Raw genomic sequence first — 27,577 nt, forward strand, 5'->3', positions numbered from 1 at the left:
CGGTGAGATCACATCCTTCTTACAGTGCTGGGTCACACAGGGAGAAGGGGACAATGAAATGACATCACCTGTCATTTGTTTAGCCCATGATGCCATTCAGTTTAGCTGGCTCACATGTCCGCTCACCCCTCCTCCCTCTCTGCTGGAAATTTTCCAGATTTGCCTCAACAACTTTCAGGACGACAGCAGCTGATTCCAGCAGCATCCATTGTGCTGCCGGTGCTTCCTTACATCTTTTATAGTCGTGTGAACAGCTCTGCGTCCAGCTCCGCTCCCTGCTGACAGACATGCATGTAAACAAAGCCCTGCCAAATAAAAGCAGACAGTTCCAGACCCCCACTCTATGGGACCTTCATCCCACCGTTGTATAACCCAGCTTCCTCAGTGTATCCCAGATGAAAGCTCAAAGCACACTCTTGTAAGTCTTTATAATAGGTTTATTTCTGTAAACACAGATTATATTGGCAACAACACATCGACAGCTTCACATTCTGTAAGTTAAAATAGCTTCATAGATACAAAAAAAAAAAAAAAAAATAGAGGAAAGGTACATGAGGGGGGAATCGGGGAGTCCTGGGGAGTCCTGGAGAGACACATTTCAGCGCTGAGGTTCAGGAATTGGCAAGGGCACACCGTCGTCAGAGAGTCTCAGTCCAACACCGAACCGCCGTGCGCTGGAAGACCCTCCGCCTGCCTCCACTTTACGTTACGTAGCTTGAACCATTTCTGCAGGAAATAAACAAAGAAAAAGAAGAGGTGTTGGAAACTGGTAATACACTGTAAGACCAGATGAGCTGAGTTTACTTAAAAAGTATGAGTAAACCGGTTGCCTAAAAAAATTCAAGTAATGAGTAATGAAAACTTGAGTGTATTAAACTTAAATGCTTGATTTGAATGGAATTGCTGTTTTAAGTGCAACACATCAAAAGCCAAATTAATTTAACTTAACATTTGTTGCAATGTCACTTGCTTTGTATAAACATTAACTTAATATCATCAGTTCATTGGACTCAATTCCAAGTTAATTTAATAGTGATGTGACGTTCACGAACGAATCGATTCTTTTGAATGGGTCTATGAAATGAACAATGGGAATCGAGTATTTGTAAAGAGCAGTTCATTTTTATTTATTTATTTTTTTTTTTAAAAGGAGGGAGTGTCCGATTGCCTGTCAATTTAGCGTCACTGGGGAGGCATTGGGCAGGAGGAGAATGTTCGAGCAGAAAACAAAGAGTGCATGTCTCATGGCAAGAAGTTAGCAAAAAAACAACAGTTTGAAGCGTGAGGTGAGCATACTGGAGGAGGCGGAGCTAGAAGACTGGTTGAAACTGGAGAAAAGTTTGAGAGTGAGTGAGTGACCACCTGTGAGTAATGAGCCAAAGAAAAAGGAGTTTTTTTTTTCCGTATGTTTACACCCATTTATTGTTCTTGTTTTGAGGAGAATAAAATGTTATTTCATAAGAAAATGTTTTATTTTCTTCTTCATTTTTAGGCTACAGACTAGTCCACATAATGTACTGGGATGTTTTTGGTCCATTTCCAGCATTTGCCTAATGTCACCTCTCATGTCATGTATTTAGCCCACACATTTGAACTAACTATTCTGTTTTTACGGAAAGATAATATTTACTGCCACGCCAATTAAACACCTTTAAAATGTAATGTCAATCATCACATGTAGCCTATTTAGTCATTAAAACATTGGTGTTTCAAAATAATGTAAAAGACATAAAAGAGCCAGTCTTTTGAACGGCTCTTTTCAGTGAACGGCTCCTGATTGAACAGCTCCCTTCAAAGAGCCAAAAGTCCCATCACTATGATTTAAAGTAAAATCTTTTGTAATATAAATTGCTTTATGAAATTATTTAACTTAACATATTGCAGCATGGATAGTAATTAGGTAGGAGGATAGCTCAAAGTAATTTGCCAGTACAGGAAATGCTTAGAATTTGGCAAGGCATAAAGATTTACATTAAACAAGCACAATATTAAATGAACAGGAAAGCCACTGTTCGGCCTATGGCTCTGACTCATGGTGGAGCTCTACAAAAATACACAAACAAACGCAAAAAGACCAGTAAACATTGCCATACACCAAGGTTATAATAGTTTTGGATTTTTCATTATCGTTTAGTTTTATTTAGTTTATACTTTTTTTTCTCTAATTCAGTTAGTTTTAATTAGTTTTTAGAGCCGGTTTGCTAGTTTTTATTCGTTTCGTTATTTTCTAAATGCTTAGTTTCAGTTTAGTTTTATTTTTTTTTATATCTTTTCTCTTCTTCGCCGTCGAATTCAAATAAATCCCAGACAGGACTCTGCTGCTTTCTCCCAACTTTAGTCTCCATGTTTCCAGGTAGAGTGTGGACCAGAACACGACTGGAAACAACAAGTGACGAGAAGTGACGGACCGTTAAATATCATCCGGTGCCAGCAGCTAAAATTGCTTCAGGGAAATAAATCGATTTCGTAACAATCCCACTTTGGCAAAGACGAAAACTAAAGTAATTTTATCCATAATTTTTATACGTTTTAGTTAGTTTTGTAAGCACACAATACAGTTTCAGTTAGTTACCGTTTTTTTTTTCTTTTAATTATAGTTTTTATTTATTTCAGTTAACAAAAATGCTTTTACAATTCTAGTTTTCGTCATTCCGTTAGTTTTCGTTAACGATAATAACCTTGCCATACACACATTAAGTCAAAACTGACACTAACGCCACAACCCCGATGAACCCCTGCACATAAAAATAACACATTTTCAACAACATGCCCAATACCCACAATGCAATGCGGAGATAAAAAGGTGTGGTCATGACTAAAAGTTAGTGATTTAAATCCATTCAACTTAAACTTTTTTGTACTTTCAGCTATGTCTACAAATTAGTAGAATATACTTAACATTTTATAGTAATGTAATAAAACTTTAATCATTTAAGTCCATTGTAATTAAAGCATTTTAGTAAATACAAAGTCCAAGCTTACAGTGTAGGAGCTTGGGTTTAGAAATAAAACAGAATGTACTTCTGGCCCAAACTGCTGCAGAGCTTGAAACACAAGAACGATGAGGTAACGGGTACGACTGAAAAATACAGCCGTGACATGAATATTCCTGAGAAGTTACACAGGTGGAGCTCCTGTATTGTCGAGGTTGATTTAAACAAAAATACTGAGTTTCCAGCTTCATTGTTTGCACTTACTGTACATCATCCTTAGGCTATTAGCTACATTTACATGCAAACAATAACTTTGCATTTGTAGGGTGCAACTAATCTACCTAAATGACAAACAGGAAACCTAATCATCTCCTTCGACATTGTAGTCTTTGTGTTTATTCAGGTAAGAAACCATAGTGCAGAGTATCTGGTCTCACTAATCTGTAGTTTGTCACAACAGAGCTTAACTTGCTTTGTCAGACCAGTTTTTTTTTTTTTTAATCTATTAGATGCATTCATGTAGAAGAGGCGGTGTCGGCAAACCATTGCAACATGGACAGTTCTAGATCGGCTGCATATTTCTCACAAGACGTACGAACTATAAACCAGAACAAATGTGAAGGGTTTGAGGAAATAAAACAGGCTTAAAGACACAGAGCTGGCAACAAACTGCATCATTTAGTCACGGGTGCGTCTGACTATATTAACAATCGGCCGTTCGGTTAAATTACTAGTTATCGTATTCTCGTTCTGCTCCACCGAGGCTGAGGTAAAGTGAAAGTGTTCTGGAGAAAATGCAGAACACTGACCCCACACTATTGATCTTGTAGGAGTTGAGTAATAAACTGTAAATGTATTCATCATATACAGCGTGTTCTTGCCAAAATCAAAAGTGCAGAAAAGCTGACGGTGAGGAAAAATACTCAATATATAGAAAGTCGGGAAGTCTAAAACAGCAACTGAGTTATAAAGAAGAGAATTCATTACACACACAAACAGATGACTCAGAGCTGGATGATGAGGTTGATGACTCAGATTCAGAATTATCTGTTTCTGGAGACTTTGGTTTGTGTTTTTATGGCACTCCTGACAGAACCAGACAGCATCACTAGTTATCGGAGCGGGAGTCGATTCAAGGCCAGTCCAGGTTCTGAATAAAGTGAATGAGACTATACTGACTCATACCTTTTTTTTTTTTTGAATGGGAGTCCATAGAGTCATTGGTATGATACTTTAAATACTTAAACTGGTGCTTCAGCTTCTATTTGTAGTTGTTACCAATGGATATACTAAGAAAACTATTCATCTTTGCTTCTGTTAACACGTTTACACCAATGAGTCATTACATTATGACACTGATTATCCCATTAGACTGGTGATCCCAGGATCATCACCGGTTTTTCCCTGGATCTTCACAGGTTTTCCTAAGATCATCTCTGTTCCTGCTGCTGTGATCCTGCCTCTCTCCACCTTTATCGTCATCATATAGTTACGATAGTGTTTATTATACTGCTCTATATATGTTCTAGTTCAGTTATCTGTGCATGCGTCTCCCCCTACCTCCCCCCTCTCCACCCTCTCCCCCAGTCTCTCTCTATCTCTATCGCTCTTTCTTTTCTCCTCCTTTACGTTCTCGCTCTAACCCCAACTGGCCAAGGCAGACGGCCATCCTTCAGGAGTCTGGGTCTGCTCGAGGTTTCTGCCTGTTAAAGGGAAGTTTTTCCTCGCCACTGTCACCAGTCATAAGTGTTTGCTCCTGGAGGATTCTGTTGGGTTTCTGTAAATTGGCTTAAAATTTGATTTGATTTGATTTTCTCTATCTCCCCTTTATGTCAAGCACTTTGTAACATGTTTTAAAAAGTGCTATATAAATAAAGCTGTATTTACTTACTTACTTAGCTTTGAGTGGGTTGGATGTACCAGGCAGTAACTGAACATTTAGTCCTTTAAGCTGATGTGTTGGAAGCAGCAAATTGAGCAACTGAGTGATTTTAATAAGGTCCATCTTGGTGGTGGTGATGCCTGGGTTTAGAACATCTCCACAACTGCAGGTCTAGTTGGGTGTTCCTGGTCTGCAGTAGTTAGTACTAAACTAAAACTAAAACTAAAAAATGGACTAAAGAAGGACATCCCAACCTCAGGATAATTGGTAATCTTTCCCATTGTTTCTAACGGTTTCTGGGCTAAATATTCACTTGATACCTAATATATCCCACCCACTTACAGGTCCCATTAGAGTGAGATAATCACAATTAATACCACTTAGCCAGTCCGTGGTCATAATGTTATGGCTGATCGGTGTAGATACAGATTTCTAGCTTCAAGGTCAGAACTTCTAAACCTTTCTTAGTTAATTTTGACCTTTGCTGTGATGCAAAATCTTATGCTAATGACTCTGGAAACATCATAATACAGTGTGTTTACAATCGGTAAAGGCAAAGATATGACATTTTCTGTGTATGCTGATATATTTACTAGTGTACACCCTGCTCTCCATCTCTATATTATTACACCCCCCCCCCCCCGAATGAGAGGGAAGGGGTATTGTTTTTGGTTCAGTTTGTTTGTTTGTTTGTTTGTTTGTTAACACTCTAGCAGCAAAACTGTTGGTTGAATCCATACCAAAATTGGGTTTATAGATTGCCAGTGACTCAGAATAGATCAGATTACATTTTGGGAACAGTAGGTCAAAGTTCAAATTTTTTTATGAATTTTTAAAATCTTTTTTTTCCCTATTTACTTATGATGGGCAACATTTCAAATGTCTGTCGCAGCAAAACTATTGGTTGAATTCATACCAAACTGGTTTTATAGATTGCCAGTGACCCAGAAAAGATGTGATTACATTTTGGGAAAATTAGGTAAAAGTTACAATTTTTTATGAATTTTTAAAATATTTTTCTCCTCCCATTTACTTATAATGGGCAAAATTTCAAATGTCTATAAAAACATCAATTTTGGTTCAATTTACTTCAAACTTGGCACATATATAGAGACAATTGATATGCTGATATCGGCACATGCATAGACATGATGACATCAGCTGGACTGATGCCAAAATAAGTTACAATACTGTATTTGCAAGGGGCGGGGTTTGTTTGTTGTGCCTGGCACCATTTGTTTATATATTTTGTTCTTGTTTTGTTGTGTTTGGGATGATTCTGGGGTTAACCTTTGGTTAGTGAGTTATTAGTGAATTATTGACTGACTGGAGGTATCCAGTCAGTCAATAATTGCATCATGGAGCATACATGGGTGGAAGAGTATAAAAATAGGACCAATGGCCAAGGCCACCTTAATGCACGGGCTAACCGGGGCTGAAGCCCAGGGGCCTACTGACTTAAGGGGCCTATCATTTTACGGACTCGATAAGCATATAAACTAACATCGATTTGTAATTTGTCAGTTTTCCTGTCAATCTTTTTATACGTACTGTACGCACGTCTGAAGCTACTTATTGATCCCAATCGGTAAGCCCAGCCCAGCCCCCATGTGTCAAGAGGCCACGTTCAATTACAAAATGTCGGGGAAGAAGAAATTTGAGAGCGATGCCCACAAAAGAAAACTGGCACGAGAAAAGCATGATCGGGAGTCAGAATTATTAAAGAGCATGCGGTTGAGTTTACGCCGATGTGCAGGTGCATGGGTTCTCAGGCTTTATAGTTTCTGTTGCTGCTGTTAAATAAATGTTTTTCCCTACAGTTGATGGTTGTTGATAATATTTTTTTATCATTTTTATCATGAAGTCAAACTTCCATCCATCTTGGTTACAATCTACTCGCTGTTGTAGATTACTAAGATATTATATTTTATAATGAGGCTCAGTAATTTTGAAGGATGGGACTGGGGGGCCTACAACACCTCCCTCAGCCCCGGGGCCTTCCATTAGGATAAGGTGGCCCTGCCAATGGCCCTGTAGCTTACCAGCCAAATTAAAAGCTTTGGGAAATGTACCCAGATGCCATTTATTACACCCAGTTCTGTGTATTTATTCTATTACAAAAACAGCCCATGTTTTGGTCATATTCCAATCAGATCTGTAAAAAATTCAAATTCCAACTTGATATCATTGATACTGATTTATTGGATCAATCCACTTCCTCTTCCACTCTTGTAATGGGAAAATTTTTCAAAGTTGCACCAAATCCAGAATCAGATCTGGATCGAAATAATGTCAATACCTTGTGCTGACATCATCATAAAGAAGCTGTATACCAAGTTTGAAGTCAATCAGAACTGTAGTTTGGGAGAAAAAGACGATTGAAATTTTTTCCCCATAAGAACCCATGTAAAATTTTCTCTAAGTTCCCAGATCCAGAAGAAGATCCTGATCAGCATGTGGCCATTATGTTTTGGTCATCTCCCCATCAGGGCTGGACTGTAGAAATTTACACTGGATATCATTTATATTTACTGAGTTATTGCATCGATCCACTTCCTATCTCTTATAATGGGGAAATTTTTCAAAGTCGCACCAAATCCAGAATCAGAGCCGGATCCAAATAATTTCACTAACTTTTGTTGACATCATCATAAAGAAGCTGTATACCAAGTTTGAAGTCAATCGGAATTGTAGTTTCGGAGAAGAAGACAATTGAAATTTTTGTAACGGATGACAGACAACAACGACGCTGGACGCCGCATGACGACAATAAAAACAAAGCAAACCGGTTCCACAGCTCTCTCCTCTTTCTACTCTTCTCATGCACTGCACAGTTCTGTCTGAGACAAAACTCTACAGTCTATTATAAAGAATCGTGTGCATCAGCTGTATTTTACTGCAGAACATTACCATAGAGTTTTGAAAAAGTGTGGTTGGTGGGCAAGAGAATCAAGAAATAACCTTTTAATTTACTATTTCTCAGCTTTTTTTCTTGCTATGTCACCTAATCTATTGCTCATTCTACCCCCACTCACTCCCTCGTTCACGGAGTGGAGAATAAGGGCCAAGTCAGATCAGCTGTGTTTGCAAATACAAGTGAGAAACGCATCTTACTTTGCCCTTCAGGAACATTTCCTACAACAAAAATCACAGCGTATGTGATTTGTGCTCATTCATCAATGCCTTAAAATGCTTATAAACTGAAGTTATGTTTCTTCTGACTTCAATTACTTTAATAATCACATCACAGTCACATTTTTTGGTGCATGTAAGTGTGGTCGCTGACTCATACAGAGGCGGCAGTGACCCCGGGGCGAAGTTGTGTCAGGGAAACCGCAGAAGACGAATGTTTCCAAATCACGTTAACAGAGAAAGCTGGCACTGTCTGAGCCCGTTTCTCTGTGGAGCCAGTTCACCGCTCCGCTCAAGGCTGCGACGACGCTCTGACCAGATGATGACTGCGCTAGTGCTTCCACACATATGACCTGCAACATCACTGTTTAGCGGTTAACGTTGCCAAGGGATTCATAACAACGCTGACATCATCCCGATAACACCGAGGGGAAAGGGAGGGATTTGGGAGTGCGACCTTAAGACACGGGACTGGGCTTTGCAGTATGTGCATCTGGCAGGAGGAGCAGTTTCCACATTTTACAGTGAAAACACATGAGATTCCCATTTGGAGTCGTCTGGGATAGCGCTCAACAATGCAGAAACGAAATAAATCCTACAACTGTTCTCTTAAGACTGGATTTATTTATTCACTCTGTGTTTTGGGATTTACATAACGTCTCTTCTTTTGTCATTTTAGTTCATCAATCCATATTTTTACTCCGCTGGATCACGTCTCTGACGGTTTTATCTTTTAATGCCGTTTTTGTTTCCAGTTTTCAATAGAAATCCGGGGCTCTCAGTGGTAGTTCTGTACTTTCTTTTGTTTTTGGTCCATTTCTTAAACTTCAAAAGATCTTTAAAAGCCTAGAGAAGCATTATACACATGCCATTTCTGAACAATACTGATGAGATTTATAATCCTGCAGAGCTACACAATACTGCTTCTGTCATTTTTCCTCCACTGAGTTGTAATAGATTATATAACAAGGGCGTTCAGACTTGACTCTACCTTATGACACAGCAGCACTGAAAACAAATAAAATGGTCTATGAAAGGACCTCAAACGCACCGCGCCGAGGCTGAAGCACATTGTAAATGTTGTTAATGTGAAAAGGGGAGTGTTCGTTCTCCGGTGAATGCTTTGTTAACAGATTCAAAACACTTGAAACATGAAGAACAAAACAACATCAGCTGGAAATGAAGTCAGATCTTTTGATCAGGGACCAGACCTTTACCTCACCCTGTCCTCCACTTCCTTGCTTTGAAATGTTTGTATATACTGAATGGGAACGAGCTCTAACACCACGTAACTAATAGACTTTAAACCTCCAACCCAGGCTGAGGATAAGGCGAATAAAGGAACACTTCTATTCTGATACTGACTGGATTTACTGTATAACCAACACTGAAAAGCTCCAACACAGTCACTAGAATAAAATACTGCTGCCATGTGTTTGTCCAGAACATGGATTTGTGTAATCTGAATGTAATCGATCATTCTAGGATCTGCTGTTTTTGTAGTTCTTCAGTATGAGGTGGCTGGGATGGATCCAGGATTTTATCTTCACAGAATGGGGTTTCCATCCCGACTCCTGTAGGTTTTTAAGTTAAGGCCAATGAAGGTATTTTGGTTAGGGTTCAGAAAAGATCATGGCACAGTTGAAATATTAAAGCTACAGTATGCAACCTTTTTCTAGTTGCAAAGCAAACATGAACTTGAAATGGAGAGATGCCGAAAGATACTGGAAACACATACACAGACACTTATTTGTCATTATTTGTACTTGATTACTAGTCGCGGAAAAAATTATCAGACCATCAAAAGTCATCAAAAACAATAGTTATGCAATCAAGTTCTAACTCCTGTGTGTATCATGTGACTAAAACAGACAGAAAAGAAAACATGGAATGCCTAAAAGTACTGTTTTTGTCAGTACAATGTCATAGATATTGATGTAAGAACTGAAGTGATTTTGGTTATTATCAAGAAAACCATGGAAAATGGATAGATATCAGCTCTGAAATTAAACTCTTATGAGCTTTTTTTGTTATTATCATTATATTTGTCCAAACAAATGTACCTTTAGTTGTACCAGCCATTAAAATGAACAAGAAATTGAAGAAAACAAGGGTGGTCTAATATTTTTTTCCGCGACTGTAGGTTTGTAGTGTTCTATACCATCCTGTAATAGCACCTTGTATCCTCCCTCACAACTGACAGACCTCATGGAAAAAACATGAAATAATCAAATTTTGATGGCTGTTGCTTAGCACAAGCTTAATTTCAAAATATTGCACATTGTAGCTTTAATGATTACAATTAGGGATGTCTCGATCTGATTTAAAGATCAGATGTAAGTCGGCAACCAATCTGACATTTTTTTTAGATAATCAGATCAGATTTAGTCATGGGATTGGGCCAATCTGGGCCTGGTTTGGGGGGGTGGTGGGGGGGGGGGCAAATAAACCACAAATAAACAAATGTCCCTCCCCACTCAAATTAAAGTTTCTGAAGATAGGCAAAAGGAAAATGAGCTGCAAAACAGTGCGAGACTGAGAGGAATTACTAAAGAATGTTAAGTTTCACTTTCACTTTGTACAGTTGTATGGGCTGCACATACTCATTGTGAGGTACGTACGGCACGGAACGCACCCCCTGTATAATCCCTGAACAGACCTGTCCATAGATGCGCTGAAGCAAGGGTGCAAACATACAGCCCGTGGGCCAAAACTAGCCCACCAAAGATTCTACTTTAGCCCATGGTATGAATTTGGAAAGTGCAAAAATTATACTAAAGTTAATAAGAGTCAAAGGTGTCACACTTGTTTTAGTTCAGGTTCCACATTCAGCCCAATTGTGATCCCAAGTAAAAGAACAGTATAATAACCTATAAATAATGACTCAAAATTTTAATCAAAATTTCATAGTGAAAAGTATTGGTATCGGATCAGTATTGGCAAAAGTAATCATAAAAAAAATCGAATCGGAAGCAAAAAAATCCAGATCGGGACATCACTAATTACAATAAGTCATTTTTTCACATCTTTTTAGACTTTTCTATCATATACTTACAGTGGCATTTGTCTCTAACCAAATCCAAATGCTGTCAGTGCCTAATTTTAGTCATGAAGCATTCAATATTGCTGCCATTCCAAGAAATTTAGTCAAATCCAGACTGGTTAAGAAGATATACAGGGTGACCCAAAAAAACGGGAATTTTTGAAGTGCGTATTGGCAGACATGAGCAAGTGGCAGCACTGCGAGACAGTGACCTTGAGCAAGTAAACATATCCCCATTTTAGTAACCATTGGCGGCTGTGCGAGAATTGTTCGGTAACCGTGTGATCTCAAGATTCGGTAACGTTCCCTGGCCCCCTAGATCGCCAGATTTGTCCGTTTGTGATTTATTCTTGTGGGGCTATCTCAAGAGTAAAGTGTACACGACTCGACCAAGAACTCTGGATGAGTTAAAACAGAGAATTCAGGATGAAATTCACAGTATCCCAGCTGAGATGTTGCAGCGGTCAGTGAGGAATCTCAACAGCAGATTTCAAGAATGCATTCGTACAGGAGGACGCCATCTACAGGAAGTAATTTTTAAAAAATGAAAATTCCATCATTGTTTCTTAAATGGCATGGTTTAAGGTTTCAGTTACTATGAATCAAATATTTTTCTTCCATCACTCTTGGTTTTATTGGATTGTTAAAAAGTTCCCGTTTTTTTGTGTCACCCTGTGTCTTTGCTAGATAAACACTACAAATGCTGACATATTTTTAGTTCAGAAATGCTACTATGACAACGTTTTATTAACATGTACTGGGTTGCAAAGGTTGCGAAAGACATGTAATAGGTGCTATATGTCATGTTGCGCCACATGCTTTTAATGAAATGATACTATGACATCCCTGTGCTTGAAATGTCCTTCAGGTTGTTTTTGGTTTTCCCTGTACTATCTCAGCTCTGAGAAATCTGGACGAACTAGTTTGCAGAGTCGGAATGGAAGAACAAGTGACAGGCACATGTTTGACAGCAATGATTCACTGATTGGTGAAACGTTTGCTGTGTAAAGGCCAATTATGCAAACAACATTCTCTGTTCCACGTGACAGATGGGAGTTTTTCACACAGACAGAGATTTGCCTGTGAAATGACATTACGTCAAGGCACATGTCTGAATTTACATATAAGGCTGTAACTTTATCCTGTGTGTCAACAAGTACATAAATGATAGAACCGTGACTGTCTCGTTCCAAATTTGAGCTCATTATAGATGGTGAGTGAAAGCACAGGATGATCTATCTATGAGTGGAATGCTACTGGAGGAGCTGGCGTTACGTCCACTGGGTTGGTTATCGGCGCTCTGAAGCTTCACATCTGGCTCCTGATGTGACAGTTACAGACTTTACAGTAGGCCAGAGGCATTCCTTAGATAGTGTGATGTGGGAGTGTTTACATGTGGGTGATAGAGAACGAATGCCTACAAAATGTTCCCAAGGTCAATAATTAACATCTGCAATGCTTTAGATGCAGTAGCTTTAAAATAAATGTGCATTGAAGAAATACTGTCATCTATATATCCATGCAAAGTCATTTATTTGTTTGATCTTTATGACTGTTTCTAAGAAAATTAATTTTAAATACAGTTAATAAGCTTAAGGTGATAAGCCTAAAATGACTTTCCAAAAAGGCCAAAGGTGTTCAGTTTACCAACAAAACTAAAATAACATCATGATGACGAGTTACTACGATGTTCAGGTAAGTGTAGCAGCTCTATGTTTAAGCTTTTGGTGCATATTAAGTGTGGATCTATAAATCCATGCAAAGTTATTTATTTCTTTGATTGAGACTATTTCCAAGAAAGTTAACCCTCTGGTATCCAGGTGCGCTTTTTAGGCACGCTTTGCACTTCGTTTTAAAAAACTTTATAATATTTTTCATAATTTAAATAAGGTTTGAATTCAAAAGTTGTTCATTTTTGCATGATCTTTAAAATTCTGCCCACCAACTAAAATTTGCACATTGTAAACAAAAGAAAATTACAAGACTAGCATCTGTCTCCCAAGTGTGCCTAAAACGCACTATTTCTTCCATTTGATATGTATGATTAGAGCTGACCTTGATTTACAAAAATAAAATCAAATTAGAGCAGAAAAATAAATCAATATATAATATTTAATAGTTTGATTTATAGGTGTACCTTTTTGGCACACTTGGTGACAGATGCTAGTATTTTTGAACATTTGATCTAGCACCAAAAATAATGATGCAAAGTAACCGATGTTGGAGTTAATCATTGACATATGCCAGGATGAAAAAATCAAATAATATGTGATCCACTTTTTATGTAGTATATTGAAAAAAAATATTTTTTTGTTTTTTGCATCCAAAAAAATGGTTTGTTTACATTACAAACACGGCATTTAAAGGGTTAAAAAATGTGACAATTATTGAGTATTTTGTATTTTTATTTACGGCTCAAGTTGATGAAATAGAAAAAAGTGTAAAAGAATTAGAAACAAACTGTATGAAAATTTTTTTGACATTATTCCACAAGTGTGCCAAAAAGGCACACTTGGTGTTTAGTAAGAGCCTTGCTGGACGGGATACCTGAGGGTTATTATCAAATACAGTTAATAAGCTTAAGGTAATTTCCTTAAATGACTTTCCAAAATAGCCAAAGGTGTTCAGTTTACCAACAAAACTAAAATAACATCATGATGATGAGTTACTACAACACTTTTCAGCTTTTTATGATGTTCAGGTAAGTGTAGCAACTCTATGTTAAAGCTTTTGGTGCATATTAACCCTTAAATACCCAGAACTGTTTTTGTGCTGACTTCCAAGTGTTTAGTTTTTTTTGAGTGATTTGTCACCATTTATTATAACATTACTCTTTGTATTATGCATTTTTCAGTGAAAATCAGGTGTTTTCTTATATTTAATTTCCTGATTGTGTACTTTTTCATAAAAGCTCAGAGTAAATTAAATGGATTCCATATCAATGCAGGGAAAACTGTAGAAAAACCAACATTTTCAGCAAAATATACCATAAACATTTATCAACAACCACTGTTATGTGGGTTTTACTGGTGAATCAGTGTGAAAAGCTCAGAAACTGCATTTTACCTGAATTATTTAACAGTATTGATAGGATTAGTTATTCTTAAATTCTTAAATGTTTTAGATCAGGAGAAGCTTGTGGTCGCCGATGCCTGTTTGGGGGTTACTTAACACAGGCTGTTCCTCTCCTTCACACTGGATCACTTACTAGTTATCCAAATAGTTGTAAGGTTAGTTTAATAGTGAACAACTAAACAATTCATTATTGCAGATCTCATTAAAATACCCTGCTGCATACAATAAAAAAGCTGCATTGTTGTATTTCACTTGAGGGAGGTCAACTTTATTAGTAATCATACTTCTAAATATTAAGAAATTCTGTGCATTATCTGTCTGTGCTTAATCTGTATATGTTTATAATTTTTAGTGCAAACATGTCTCTTGAAAAAGAGATCCAGACCTCAGTGAGACGAGCTGTGTAAATAAGGGATTAAATAAATACAGAAGGGAAAAATATTAACCCTGTGATGATTTTTCTTCTTGTGGGATAATTTTCAGAAAAGCGGTCTTTAAATCTTATACACTACAAACAAAAAGTTACAGATATTTTTAATTTTTGGTCTTTTTCTTTTTTTTAAGTTGGGATTCTTGGACAGTGCTTTTTACTTTTTTGTGTGTGAATTGAAACACATTTTTTTAAATGACCGAATAGTTTTATTTATAAATGGCAAAAATGAGGAAAAAAAAAAAAAAAAAAGACAAAAAAAAAAAAGAAATATCCTTAACTTTTTGTTTGTAGTGTATATGTGTGCAGCAGAGGAACAGGATTAATGTGAGAAAGTAGGGGGGAAAAAAAACCCAAATGTACAGGGTGGGGAAGCAAAATTTACAATATTTTGAGGCAGGGATTGAAAGACAGTGTATGACCAATTAGTTTATTGAAAGTCATGAGAATTTATTTGCCACAAGAAAATTGACATAATAGAACATTTTTTTATTCTATGTGTCCTCCTTCTTTCTCAATAACTGCCTTCACATGCTTCCTGAAACTTGTGCAAGTGTTCCTCAAATATTGGGGTGACAACTTCTCCCATTCTTCTTTAATAGTATCTTCCAGACTTTCTCGTAATAGTTTTGCTCATAGTCATTCTCTTCTTTCCATTATAAACAGTCTTTATGGACACTCCAACTATTTTTGAAATCTCCTTTGGTGTGACGAGTGCATTCAGCAAATCACACACTCTTTGACGTTTGCTTTCCTGATTACTCATATGGGCAAAAGTTTCTGAAAAGGTATGGATAATAGTGTTAGGTATGATTATGACATCAATATATGTTTGGTTTCAAAACAACTGACGTAGTGCCTGCTGAGAAAAAACAACTAAATGTTCATTGTAAATTTTGCTTCCCCACCCTGTATAGGAAATGTAAAACAAAACAAAACAAAATAAAACAAAAAAACTGTCACAGTCCTGGGTAATTTCTTACGGTGGCCCCAGTAGAGTGAGTCACCCTGTTCACGCTGTTTGTGTTAATAGAGCAGAGCTGAAAAGGCAGCAGGAAACTCGACTCTGACATGACTTCATCAAGATTAAACAGCCAGGAGCCGCTCTGCTGACAATCAATGGGCCGCTGCCTTTGTGCTCAGTGTTTGTTTACACTCAAATGGGGATTATTTCACCACGCTGTGACGTTTCGGACATAAATATTAGTCCGGATCTACCTGAGCTCAGACGCTGTCACCTCACCTGCTCCATTCACAGTCAATAGAACAGCAGTCCCGTGACAACACCGGATTATAAAGTCCTCCCTTTTTAGCTTTTATGCAATGTACATATACCGTCCATTATCCAAAAACAAAGGCAGTATCCAGGAATTAGACACGTACACATACAAATTCAAGCCTCACTTAAGTAAAAGCAAAACTATTATCACAAAAATGTAAACTAAATGTAGCATTTTAGCAGGAAATGATCAGTGTTTGATGGTTTTTGATCCGTTTCAGTACTTTAATCTACAGCAATGCATCCTTTTCTATAAGATCATCATACTGTACTATATATTAGCAGTGTTGCTGTCCTGTGAGAACGTACAGTATCTGTATAAAGTCGACAGTTTTGACAATGCATTTTCCATATAATCCAAGTTTTAATGAGATTCAATGCAGGATAAATTTGTTCTAGTTCATTTTTATCAAAAACATCTGAAGTTAGCACATGTGGAGATATGTTCACTTGACAGGGATGGGATGAAAAACTGTAATCTGGAGAATAACCAGAGCTAAGGAGTAGAAGAAGTATAAAGCTGCCTGTGATTTCTAAAAATAATGAGTAAAGTACATTTTATACTTCCTATACTTGAATACATGACTTTTACTGATATTAGAGTTATATATAAAGGACATTTCTCAACCATTTAGTTCGGTTTGACTTCCATTGGTCTTTTCTATTTCTATTTTCTGATAATCCAAACATTAGATTACCTTACACTATTTTAGCCCTTTCATGCATAGTGGTCACTACAATGGACAACTGTTCTGCAGCTGTTCTCTTGTATATTCATGGGTTTTGTTGTTATAGTTCCATATCAGCCAACACAGCACCATCCCATACACTGCACTTCATACCATTACTGTAACTTTGCTGTTCTTGATAAACCTGATCTGCAGTAATATGTTTAAGATAATTATTATTGCATTGTAATTAACAGGTTTCTTAAACAAAAAGTTGTGGAGGGGGGGGTTGCTTTTTTTTTTTTTTTTTTTTTGCAACTAGTATTAGAGTATGTTAAAATTTGAAAAAACATCAGATTAGCTGCATTAACCCTTTCATGTATACAGGTCACTACATTGGACAGCTATTCTACAGCTGTTCTCTTGTATATTCATGGATTTTGTTGTTCTTTTTTTTTTTTTTTTTTTTTTTTTTAACACATATCTGTATTAAAGTTTTAAGACACTACATATCTTTTCTGACATGAATTGGTAACATTATGTAAATCTCTCCTGAGCATAAATCCCCAGAATCACAAGCCCTCCCCATAGTTTTCACACAATTTCTCAGTAAATACATGTTTCTGTGTGTCAAAAATTAAACGTGTGGTGTCCAGATGAGTGGACATTTTGGCAACTTCATGAAAAATAGGTTCATAAGATTTTTTTTTTTTTTTCATTATTTTTTTATGTATTTTTTATTTAATTTAATTTAATTTAATTTTATTTCATTTCATTTTTTATTTATTTTTCAGAAGAAAATTTTCAATCACATTATTTTTTTTTTCATGCCTAAAGAGGAATAAAAACACTCAGGAAAAAATTTTGATTAAGGTTCTCATAATTCATGCATGAAAGGGTTAAAAATGTTTTTATTTTGTAGTTGTCACACAGTATACCACTTTCTGATCATGGGTTTTAAATACATGGTTCTTTGCTTCAAAAATTAAACACATGGTTTTTGTAACTCCATGAAAAATAGGTTCATTTAAAAAAATTTTCAATCTCATTGTTTTTTTCATGCCTAAAGAGAAAAAAAAAAAAAAACATCAGGGAAAAAATCTTGACTAAGGTTCTCATAATTCATGCATGAAAGAGTTAAAATTATTTATTTATTTATTTATTTTTATTTATTTGTTTTATTTCGAACATGCAAAGAAAAACAAGACAAAACAAAGCAAATTAAGACATAAACAAAATAACATTTAAATGGACAGAATCTATCTTCAAACACGTACAAGTCTGAGTATTGCATGGTCGAAAAGGAGTAGGAAAAAGTATAAACTTATTTAATCCTACCCCTCAGTGCTTTTACACCTTTATCATTAACTTAATACAACAATCAGCCTATACTATTCCTATAATTTTAGCATCGAACCACAACAATCCATAATACAGTAACTGAATTATCCACAATTAAATAAGAAATGCGGAAATATTGTGTGTTTATGTTGAAGTTATAGGTGATAAAAAAGGTCTAAAATCAAATACAGTACCCAGTACTTTTAATATTATTATTATTTTATTTATTTATTTTCTGATACAGTACTCTATTTTACAAGTGTGCATTTGTGTCTGTCTGTGTAATAAGTAGTGAGTTTATATGTTTTAGCTGTGATTATGTTTTTGTTCATGTCTTTTTTTGGATTCAGTGAGTCAGGGAAATGCAAAAGAATTCCAATGTACATATACTGCGATGTATCAGTGTAAATGGCAAATAAAGTCTATTCTATTCTATTCTATTCTATTCTATTCTATTCTATTCTAGTCTAGTCTAGTCTAGTCTATTACGCACACTTGAACAGAACTTCATTCCATATAAATAGATGTTGAGAATTTCTGTTCCATGACACAAATAATGACTGTAAAGGATAATAAAAGTGAAATTACTCACTTCTGTGTCCTCCTCTGACAGCCCACACTCCGCAGCGATCAGCATGAGCGTCGTTCCATCCGGATGCCTGCTGACTTTGGTGAAATTCTCCTCCAGGACTCTGATCTGATAGTCCGACAGCTTCAGACACTCCGACCCTTGTGGAACCTTATTCATGTCGCCTCCTGATCTCCAGTCTGTTAAGAATAAAAAAAAAAAAACTGTTCAGCTTCAGTCCCGGTATAGGAGCGGCTCCGGACAGGATCAGATGTGCGCGCACCAGCCGGACGCGCAGAGCAGAAGCGCAAGCGGAGCGGAGCGCACAGGACGCACGGATGGAGAGAGTGGAGCGGAGAGAAGTGGTGGCTCACTGACAGCTCGGCGGGAGTGTAAGTGACTGAGGAGGAGGAAGAGGAGGATGTGTATGAGTGGGTGTGTTATGTGTGGGAGCTTTACTACTGTCAACACAGGCGCGTCACCAGGCCGGTCCCACCCTCAGACCCCTCCCACAGCAGCACAAACATCACAGCAGCGCGTCAACACAGCTTCTAATCCAGCTCTGAACACTTCCAGAAGGTCCGACCCACACATTTGACCACACTGTGCAGCATGTCGTCATCAAAACTAATCGGAAAAAGCCCTCAGATCTTTGACTTCAGTGTAATTACTCCAGTACAAGTTTACATGTTACACACTGTAAAAAAAAAATAAAATAAAAAAAAAAAATCTGTAATTTAACAGAATTTTCAATGTTTTTTTTTTCTTCTTTTTTTTTTTTTTACAGATTTTTCCTGTATTTTTAAGATACAGGAAAATATCAATGAAATAACAAAAACAGAGTGAAATAGAGTCAAATGTAAAATAACATGAAAAAACTGTAACTGTGAATAACCAAAAAATTTCAATTTTTTTAAAAGAACTTTTGTCTTTTTTCACAGAAAAATACAGTTAAAATACATTTGAAAATGTATCAGAATTTCACAAATATTTCTTTTCTATTTCTGAGATTAAAATATTAATTTAAAGTTTAATACTGTAAAAATAAATAAATACAGAAATAAATACATAAACAAACAAACAAATAAATTAATTAATAAATAAGATAAAATTACTGACAATTAACTATAAAAGAAGTATTTGTTCTGTAAGTTAAACAAGACTTGTTTGTTAATTGACAAATATCTTGTGTAATTACGGGAGGTTTCACAACAAAAATGTTGAATAAATGTGTTTTTGTGAAACTACACTGAACAAAAATATAAATGCACCACTTTTGTTTTTGCTCCCATTTTTCATGAGCTGAACTCAAAGATCTAAAACTTTTTCTGTGTACACACAAGGTTTATTTCTCTCAAATATTGTTCACAAATCTATCTAGATTTGTGTTAGTGAACACTTCTTCTTTGCTGAGATAATCCATCCACCTCACAGGTGTGGCATATCAAGATGCTGATTAGACAGCAGGATTTTTGCACAGGTGTGCCTTAGGCTGGCCACAATAAAAGGCCACTCCAAAATGTGCAGTTTTATCACACAGCACAATGCCACAGATGTCACAAGTTTTGAGGGAATATGCAAACGGCATGCTGACTTCAGGAATCTCCACCAGAGCTTTTGCCTGTGAATTGAATGTTCATTTCTCTGCCATAAGCCATCTCCAAAGCTGTTTCAGAGAATTCATGAAGAAGACTGAGCAAGGAAAATGGTGCTCACACCAAATGCTGACTGGTTTTCTGACCCCCCTGGACCACCCAATACAGTAAAACTGCACATTTTAGAGTGGCCTTTTATTGTGGCCAGCCTAAGTCACACCTGTGCAATAATCCTGGTGTCTAATTAGCATCTTGATCTGCCACACCTGTGAGGTGGATGGATTATCTCAGCAAAGGACAAAGGAGAAGTGTTCACTAACACAGATTTAGACAAATTTATGAACAATATTTGAGAGAAATAGGCCTTTTGTGTACATAGAAAAAGTTTTAGATCTTTGAGTTCAGCTCATGAAAAATGGGAGCAAAAACAAAAGTGGGGCATTTATATTTTTGTTGAGTGTATAATATGTACAAGCACTGATAAACTGTCCAAATACAATTTTTTATCAGTGGATTGTACAACTTAGTCTCATTGAAAATGATTTATATATATATTTATAGGTAATTTGATTGTTTTAATACATGAAAATATTCTGTATTAAACATTTGAAAGTCAAAAAATATGCAAAATCTCATGTAAGGTTACGGCAAAAAAAAAAGTATTTTAATTATGGAAAATTACCGTATTACGGATAAAATCTTTCAAGTGAAATTTTCATTAGACCCACTGGTATTCCGACTGGGAACTATACCTAAGATATAGTTCAGATCAAAGACACATGTTACGGATACTTTTATTGATCACTACGAAAATGATAACTGTCAACTGGAAGGAACCAAAACCACCGACCATAACTCAGCGGGTACAGAGACTGAAAAAGGATTTACACTATGGAGCGAATGACTACAAGTCTACAACTGAAGATGGACACTTCTGAACAAAGATGGAACTGTATTACATTGTATTTGGATGACTGATGAAGGAATGGGAGCTATTATTAGATTATGTTTCTCTATGACTGATATTGTACTGCTGTGAATTTCCTTAATACAAACAACTATTTATTTTCCATGTGATTTCTATTTATGGTATTTCTATTGTATTCCATTTACTTGTGCTTTAATTCATAGGGTCCTATGTCAGAGAATGTTCTGCTTTGTGGAAACATGAAAATATCTAAATAAAAAGTAAAAAAAAAAAAAAAAAAAAAAAAAACTCACAAAAGTAATAGTCTTGTTATGTCCTCCAATAACACATTAAGGTGGAAATTTTGAATTTCAGAGTATTTCTGTGAACGCTCTATAACCTCCTGAGACAAAGCAATGCATTTTTGTCCTCTGTAGGGGACAAAAGTTTGACAGCTTCACTTAAAAAATGCTGTCCATTGAAAAAGGACATTCCATCAAAAGATGGATGGATGGATGGATGGATGGATGGATGGATGGATGGATGGATGGATGGATGGATGGATGGATGGATGGATGGATGGATGGATGGATGGATGGATGGATGGATGGATGGATGGATGGATGGATGGATGGATGGATGGATGGATAGATAGATAGATAGATAGATAGATAGATAGATAGATAGATAGATAGATAGATAGATAGATAGATAGATAGATAGATAGATAGATAGATAGATAGATAGATAGATAGATAGATAGATAGATAGATAGATGGATGGATGGATGGATGGATGGATGGATGGATGGATGGATGGATGGATGGATGGATGGATGGATGGATGGATGGATAGATAGATAGATAGATAGATAGATAGATAGATAGATAGATAGATAGATAGATAGATTTAATTCAAAATACAGTCACTGCTGCACAGAAACAGTCATACCACATCAACAATAAATAAATAAATGCAGCGTTTAATAGCTAAGAATAAGTTAATAGAGCGACCGATCGACAGACAGACAAGAATATTTTTTAAAAATGTATCTGAAAAAAAATGTTGCATTATGCAGTTTAAGTCAAGACAATTGTTTAATGTTAAAAAGGTAAAAATTTTCACTTTCCTGTCTAAGGAGGATAAATGGATAATATGCACTGTCCCTTTGAGAAAAAACAAAACAAAACAAAACAAAAACTTCAAAATTCAAACTTCAAATAACCACAATTTAGGGACGGAAATGTCCCTGAAGATGAAATACTGATTCGTCAGAGTTTGTACTCATATTTGCAAATTCATCTGTGTTCAGATTTATTCCGTTTATCTGTTTTTACCCCAGAACATGATAAATGGCATGAAAAAAAACAAAAGTTTGGGAGGCATGACTACAAAAATAACACATGTACAATATAAACCTCCTGTTAACTCACACACACACACACACACACACACACACACACACACACACACACACACACACACACACACACAGTCTTAAAATGATTATATAATGTTTTCTCTTTTTCTCTTTGATCAGTTAGATACCAACTGTTATGACAACTCCATTGCAAAGAAAACATCTTCATGAAACACTCTGAATTTCACATGGTGACTGTAAATACTGGTCTGATAATGTTCCCAGACCCTTCACACACACTTACAGCTTCTTCTGATGCTATCTTTAGCTTTCGATTAGACCCATAATTATGTGGTACTCTCACTGAAAAGCTTGACATTAGCGACCGCAAAGCATGCTGGATGATTTTTTTTTTTTTTTTTTTTCCCTCCTTCCCTATATTTTAAATCTGAACCCTCCACAAATTAAATCCATACAAAGTCCTCACCTGTTCTGCAGACAAAAACCAGTCGAGACACCAGACTGAGCTTTGTCCTGTTTGTCTTTTAATGTGGTTGTACTTATAGTGTTGGACTAGTCTAAGATCAGGGTCTGCAGACACGATTGAGACGCTTAGACATGTTTGTTTACACTTTTTATCCTCTTTTTCATTCTGTTTGCTTTGTGAGAATGATCAGAGTTGAAATGTAATGAAAACATGAACTTGACTAACTTTATATCTAATACTAGAAGGTTTTAAGATCTGGAAATTTAAGAGTTTAATTAATCTATTAACAGTACAATTTAAAAAAAACAAACAATGATTCTGCACTACAATATGCCATGTTGTATATTTCTTATTTCTATTACTATTTCTATGTTATTTGGACAGTCTTGGCATCATGTTTTACTGTGGATTTTAACCCTTAGGGGTTTGAGCCTATTTTGGCTGTTTCTGAGTACTTTTGATTTTGCCTTTATGTACTATATAAAGAAATGTTCACTATACCCATGTTTGGTATCTTTTTTTTTCTGCACAACTTCATCTTTCTTATCTGCCTATTATTTTTTCACTTTAACCTACAATAACGACACAAAAGGCCAAAAAACACAAAAAATATAAAATCCAATTTGAAAAATTGCTATAATTTATTGCATAAATAACACAAAGATGCTTAATGAACCTTTTCAAAAACTTTAAAAGTGAATATTGGTTCCAAATATTAGGGATATAAAATTAAAATGGTAATAAATAAAAAGTATGCTCAAATATTTGACATAAAAGCACTACTTTAAATTGGCATTTTCTCCAATTTTCTCACCTCCCCCCCACCCCCCCCACCCTCAACTGACCGACTTCCAATGCTACGATGTTTTAAAATTGTCATGTGATTCAGTCCCGGGGCTGTGACTGTGGACCCCTAAGGGTTAAGTAAGTATTCTATTTTTTTTTTTTTTTTTTTTTTTTTTTAAGCTGCTGTAACAGAACAATTTCCTGTTAAGGGTTAATAAAATATCTATCTCTCTTAATTGTTTGAAGGTCCCGATGTCACAAATATGACAATCTGATGCTTTTAGTTTTCTTTATGCTATTCTTTATGCTATTTTTCTCCTATTTCCAACCTGCTGCATATGTTTGCTGTTTAATTATGGGTCGATTTTATTCTGCTTTGGTCTGAGTGTTGTCTTTTAACATTTCTGAAATAAATCTATACGGTTTTGAGCTAAAAAAAAAAAAAATGGACAAAAACAGTTGATGTTTTGTGATATTTTGTCCTTCACTTCAGACTTTAGGATATTAACATGCTGTTTATTGATGTATTTTGTGGTTTTATATTGTAAGCAACTAGTTAGTCGACAAAAATCTGACAATGAAATACTCTTCTTTCTAACTACATATGATAGATACTATACAGGGATAGGACATAGAGTCTAAATCAGAGGTCTAAAACATGTGACCTGCGGGCCGAATCCGGCCCTCCAAAGGTTCCAATCAGCACATGGAATGAATTTGTGAAATGCAAAAATTACACTGAAGATATTAATTATTTTAGTTCAAGTTCCACATTCAGACCAATTTAATCTCAAGTGGGTCAGATCAGTAAAATACTATCATAATAGCCTATAAATACTCACAACCCAAAATTTTTCTATTTGTAAATGTAAACATTTTCATGTCATTTCACTGTATTTACACTAAAACTATCATTTCACAAAAACGTAAATAACCTGAAGAAATATGAACATTTTGAAATGTCTGAAGTGTAAATTTACCAATATTCAGCTTGTTATTAAATCTTTTGTCCATTTGTTGATCCACTGTGATCTGTTAGTTTTAATTTACATGTGTAAATGGTAAACTGAGACATAATATTGTTAAAATTACACTTTGTTTTCTTAAGAAATTTGTGTTTGTTCATGTTATTCATATTGTTTTGTTGCTGCAATTTCTTTATTAAACTTTTCATACAGTTTAAGAAAGAACACAAAATCACAGACAAGAGCTTATGACCAAAATGTTCTAGGATAAATAACACTGTAAAGCTATTAAAATAAAATAACACACAAAAAAAACATACACACACACAAAAAATTAAAAATTAAAAATAAAATTAAAAAAATAAAAAGACATATAAAACAACACAAAACATGATATATGTATTACAAGCTGCTAGTGAAGTGGTATTGGGTTGTTAGCACAAGATTGGAAGAAAAGATTAAAGTAAAAAAAAAAAAAAATCAATCCGAGTTTACAGGGAAGTCCAGCTTCCGAACATATCCAAAAAAAGGGTCCCATATTTTAGAGAATTGTTGTGAGCCCCTCAACAAGTATCTGATGTTTTCCAAATTGCTAAAATAAAGTACATCCCTGACCCATTCATATTGTTTTAAAGGACAGTTGGTAGATTTAAACATTTTCATCACATAATTGTACTTTTTTTGCTCTAAAACATAGAGAAAAGTTTGGAGTTGACATTATTTATATATTATTATGTTAATATTTCACTGGTCCGGCCCACTTCAGATCAAATTTGGCTTAATGTGGCCCCTGAACTAAATACAAACTTATGACTTGAATCTACACAAACCTTTTCCAACTCACAGGCACAATGCAGAACCTAAACCAGATGCTGTGATTCCACTAAATAGAGTCACCACTGTCTTAACCTCGACAGATGTGTAGCAGAGGATAATGACTGTACATTATCTGAGGATGCTATCGATAACAAGCTGTCACTTTATGACATAACAACACAACCGTCAGTTCAGTGGAAATCGTGGTGTACATTGTACCGCAGCGGCTGAGCCTATTGGACGCTGCAGATTGTTCAGGTCGTATTTCATGATAAGAAATGGACAACGAAGTCTGGGGTCAAAGTTCAGACTTAGTGTTTGACTGAAAACGTGTTGTTAAGGCTCCAGAGGATCAGATGTTTCAGTAAATGACATAAAGCAGAGCGGTATTTAATTGTACTGTATAAGTCGTTTAATGTAATTTCTGTTTTTAATTATTTTAGTTCCACTTGTGGAAACCAACGCTTTGAATGCCTTTCCTTGTTAACCATTAAAGATATAGAACTATTTTTTTAGTGACTTTCAAATGAAATTTTCTCTATATTTAACCGCACTCATTGCATCCACTTTTGCTTTTAAATCTCCCTTTTTGTAGCTTTGCAATTAAAATGCTTCTAACATCTGAATCGTACACAAAAACAACACATCACTTATAATTATATCCTGCCTTATAGGTAACAGTATAAGATACAACATTTTTTTAGTCCAAATGGAAATTCTCTACCATATGTTGCTCAAAATGACAATTAACAATAACAAAAGGATTAAAAAACTATGCACAAATAGTAAAAGTGAAAATAAAAACCAGTTAAATTAAGTGAAAATATGTTAACTACCATAGAAAAACAAAGGTTGTGCTTTCCTCAGTCATTCATCACAAATTAACATAATATAATCCCCTGTATTTTGCTTTTTTTCCCCCAGTGAAAATCAAGTATTTTCCTATATTTCATTTACCAACAACAACATATGCTCATAACAGTTCTAAGTAAACTTTATCATACTTTATATGAGTGAAGATTATTCTATCAAAACAGAGAAAACTGAAGAAAAACTGACTTTTTAATAAATTATATCATTAACTGAACACAAAAACCAGTGTCTAACCCCTGTCCTTTGTCAAACATGGGTTTCACTGGTGAATTAATGTTCCAGATGATGGTGTTTCCACATTCACTATAGAGAATCTGAATGTCCACATCTTGTGCTGCTAAAAAAATGCATTTTACTACAATTGTTACCTGGAAAATCTACAGAATTTATTAATATTTAGATCAAATTACCAGGATCATAGATGAAAATTCAACATCAAAAGTCTGTATGCCTGTTTTATGTTAAAACAGATGAGTATTTCTCTATTAGTATATGGAGCAAAATAGAAAAAATAGACAGTTAATAAAATTGTGAAGCTAATAATTCAATTTAAGAAAATGTACAGAGAAAAAATAAGGATGTAGTATGATGTGATGGTGGTTATTTACTTTGAGTATGTATTTGATATTACATTATATATTGTTGAATTTTCTATGAGAAATTTATGAAAAGGAAAAAAGAGAAAAGGTGAAAAGGTCCGTTTTTTCCTTTCGTGGTGATGAATGTGCACATGTAGTTTATATCACATAGTTTTATAAGATTACAGACATTCTAAAATAAAATGAGTGAATTAAGCTAGATCTGTAGAATGGGAAGAACTGCAAAAACAAGACTGAAAGTCCAGGGTTTTTCCTGCTATTATGAGCTTTATGAGCAGCACCTATAAGCTGAAGAAACTCTGCTGAGATTCTCAGTCAAATAACAACAACAGAAAGTCGTCACAGCCCCTAATCCTCCTCAAACCGAGGAAAAACCCTGAATGTCTGCAGCCACGCCAGGAGTTCAGCGCTAATGTCAGTATTAACATGTTTACAGTAACAACGCTTACATGCTGATATGAGCAGGTTTAATGTTTTCTATTTTCACTGTTAACATGCTAACCTTTCAATGGGAATTCCGCCTCAGATCACACGATTTTAGAAACTGTTCCTGACTAACCATCACCAAATTGCTTCATACATTCAGAAAATAAGGGTTTTTAGTCCTATTGCAACATTTCAGCCTTATATCTTTATTAGTTTTGAAGAACTGGGACTATGAAAATTGGATGCGACTGCAAAAATGTACAAAAAAAGTCACATTTTAAATATTCATGATGGATAAAATTTTCAAGAGTTGTTTTTATGCATAAAATATCTTAATGCTATTAACGTTTTTTTTTTTTTTTTTTTAATGAACTTAGCATCTTTTTCTGCACCACTTGTTTTTTAGTCACTC

The 27,577-nt window shown here is 35.5% G+C and overlaps 1 protein-coding gene across 1 annotated transcript; it reads right to left on the minus strand.

Annotated features, from left to right (window-relative positions):
- Window positions 1–419: 419 nt before the first annotated feature.
- On the minus strand, window positions 420–18,765 carry hopx (HOP homeobox). The gene is made up of 3 exons (XM_030145651.1): window positions 18,635–18,765; window positions 18,376–18,551; window positions 420–726 (listed from the first exon to the last, which is right to left on the minus strand). Exons 2-3 carry the CDS (start codon window positions 18,529–18,531, stop codon window positions 649–651), a joined length of 234 nt encoding a protein of 77 aa, XP_030001511.1. The 5' UTR covers window positions 18,532–18,551; window positions 18,635–18,765; the 3' UTR covers window positions 420–648.
- Between the last annotated feature and the right edge of the window lie 8,812 nt (window positions 18,766–27,577).

Source organism: Sphaeramia orbicularis, chromosome 10 (assembly GCF_902148855.1).
Source record: "Sphaeramia orbicularis chromosome 10, fSphaOr1.1, whole genome shotgun sequence".
Taxonomy (NCBI): domain Eukaryota; kingdom Metazoa; phylum Chordata; class Actinopteri; order Kurtiformes; family Apogonidae; genus Sphaeramia; species Sphaeramia orbicularis.

Bases quoted from the DNA above. Each gene is read 5' to 3' on its own strand.
- hopx (XM_030145651.1), bottom strand. From the start codon at position 18,531: ATGAATAAGGTTCCACAAGGGTCGGAGTGTCTGAAGCTGTCGGACTAT. The intron at 727-18,375 runs GTGAGTAATTTC...TATTTCCTGCAG, and splicing joins TGTCAGAGGAGGACACAGAA to AAATGGTTCAAGCTACGTAA.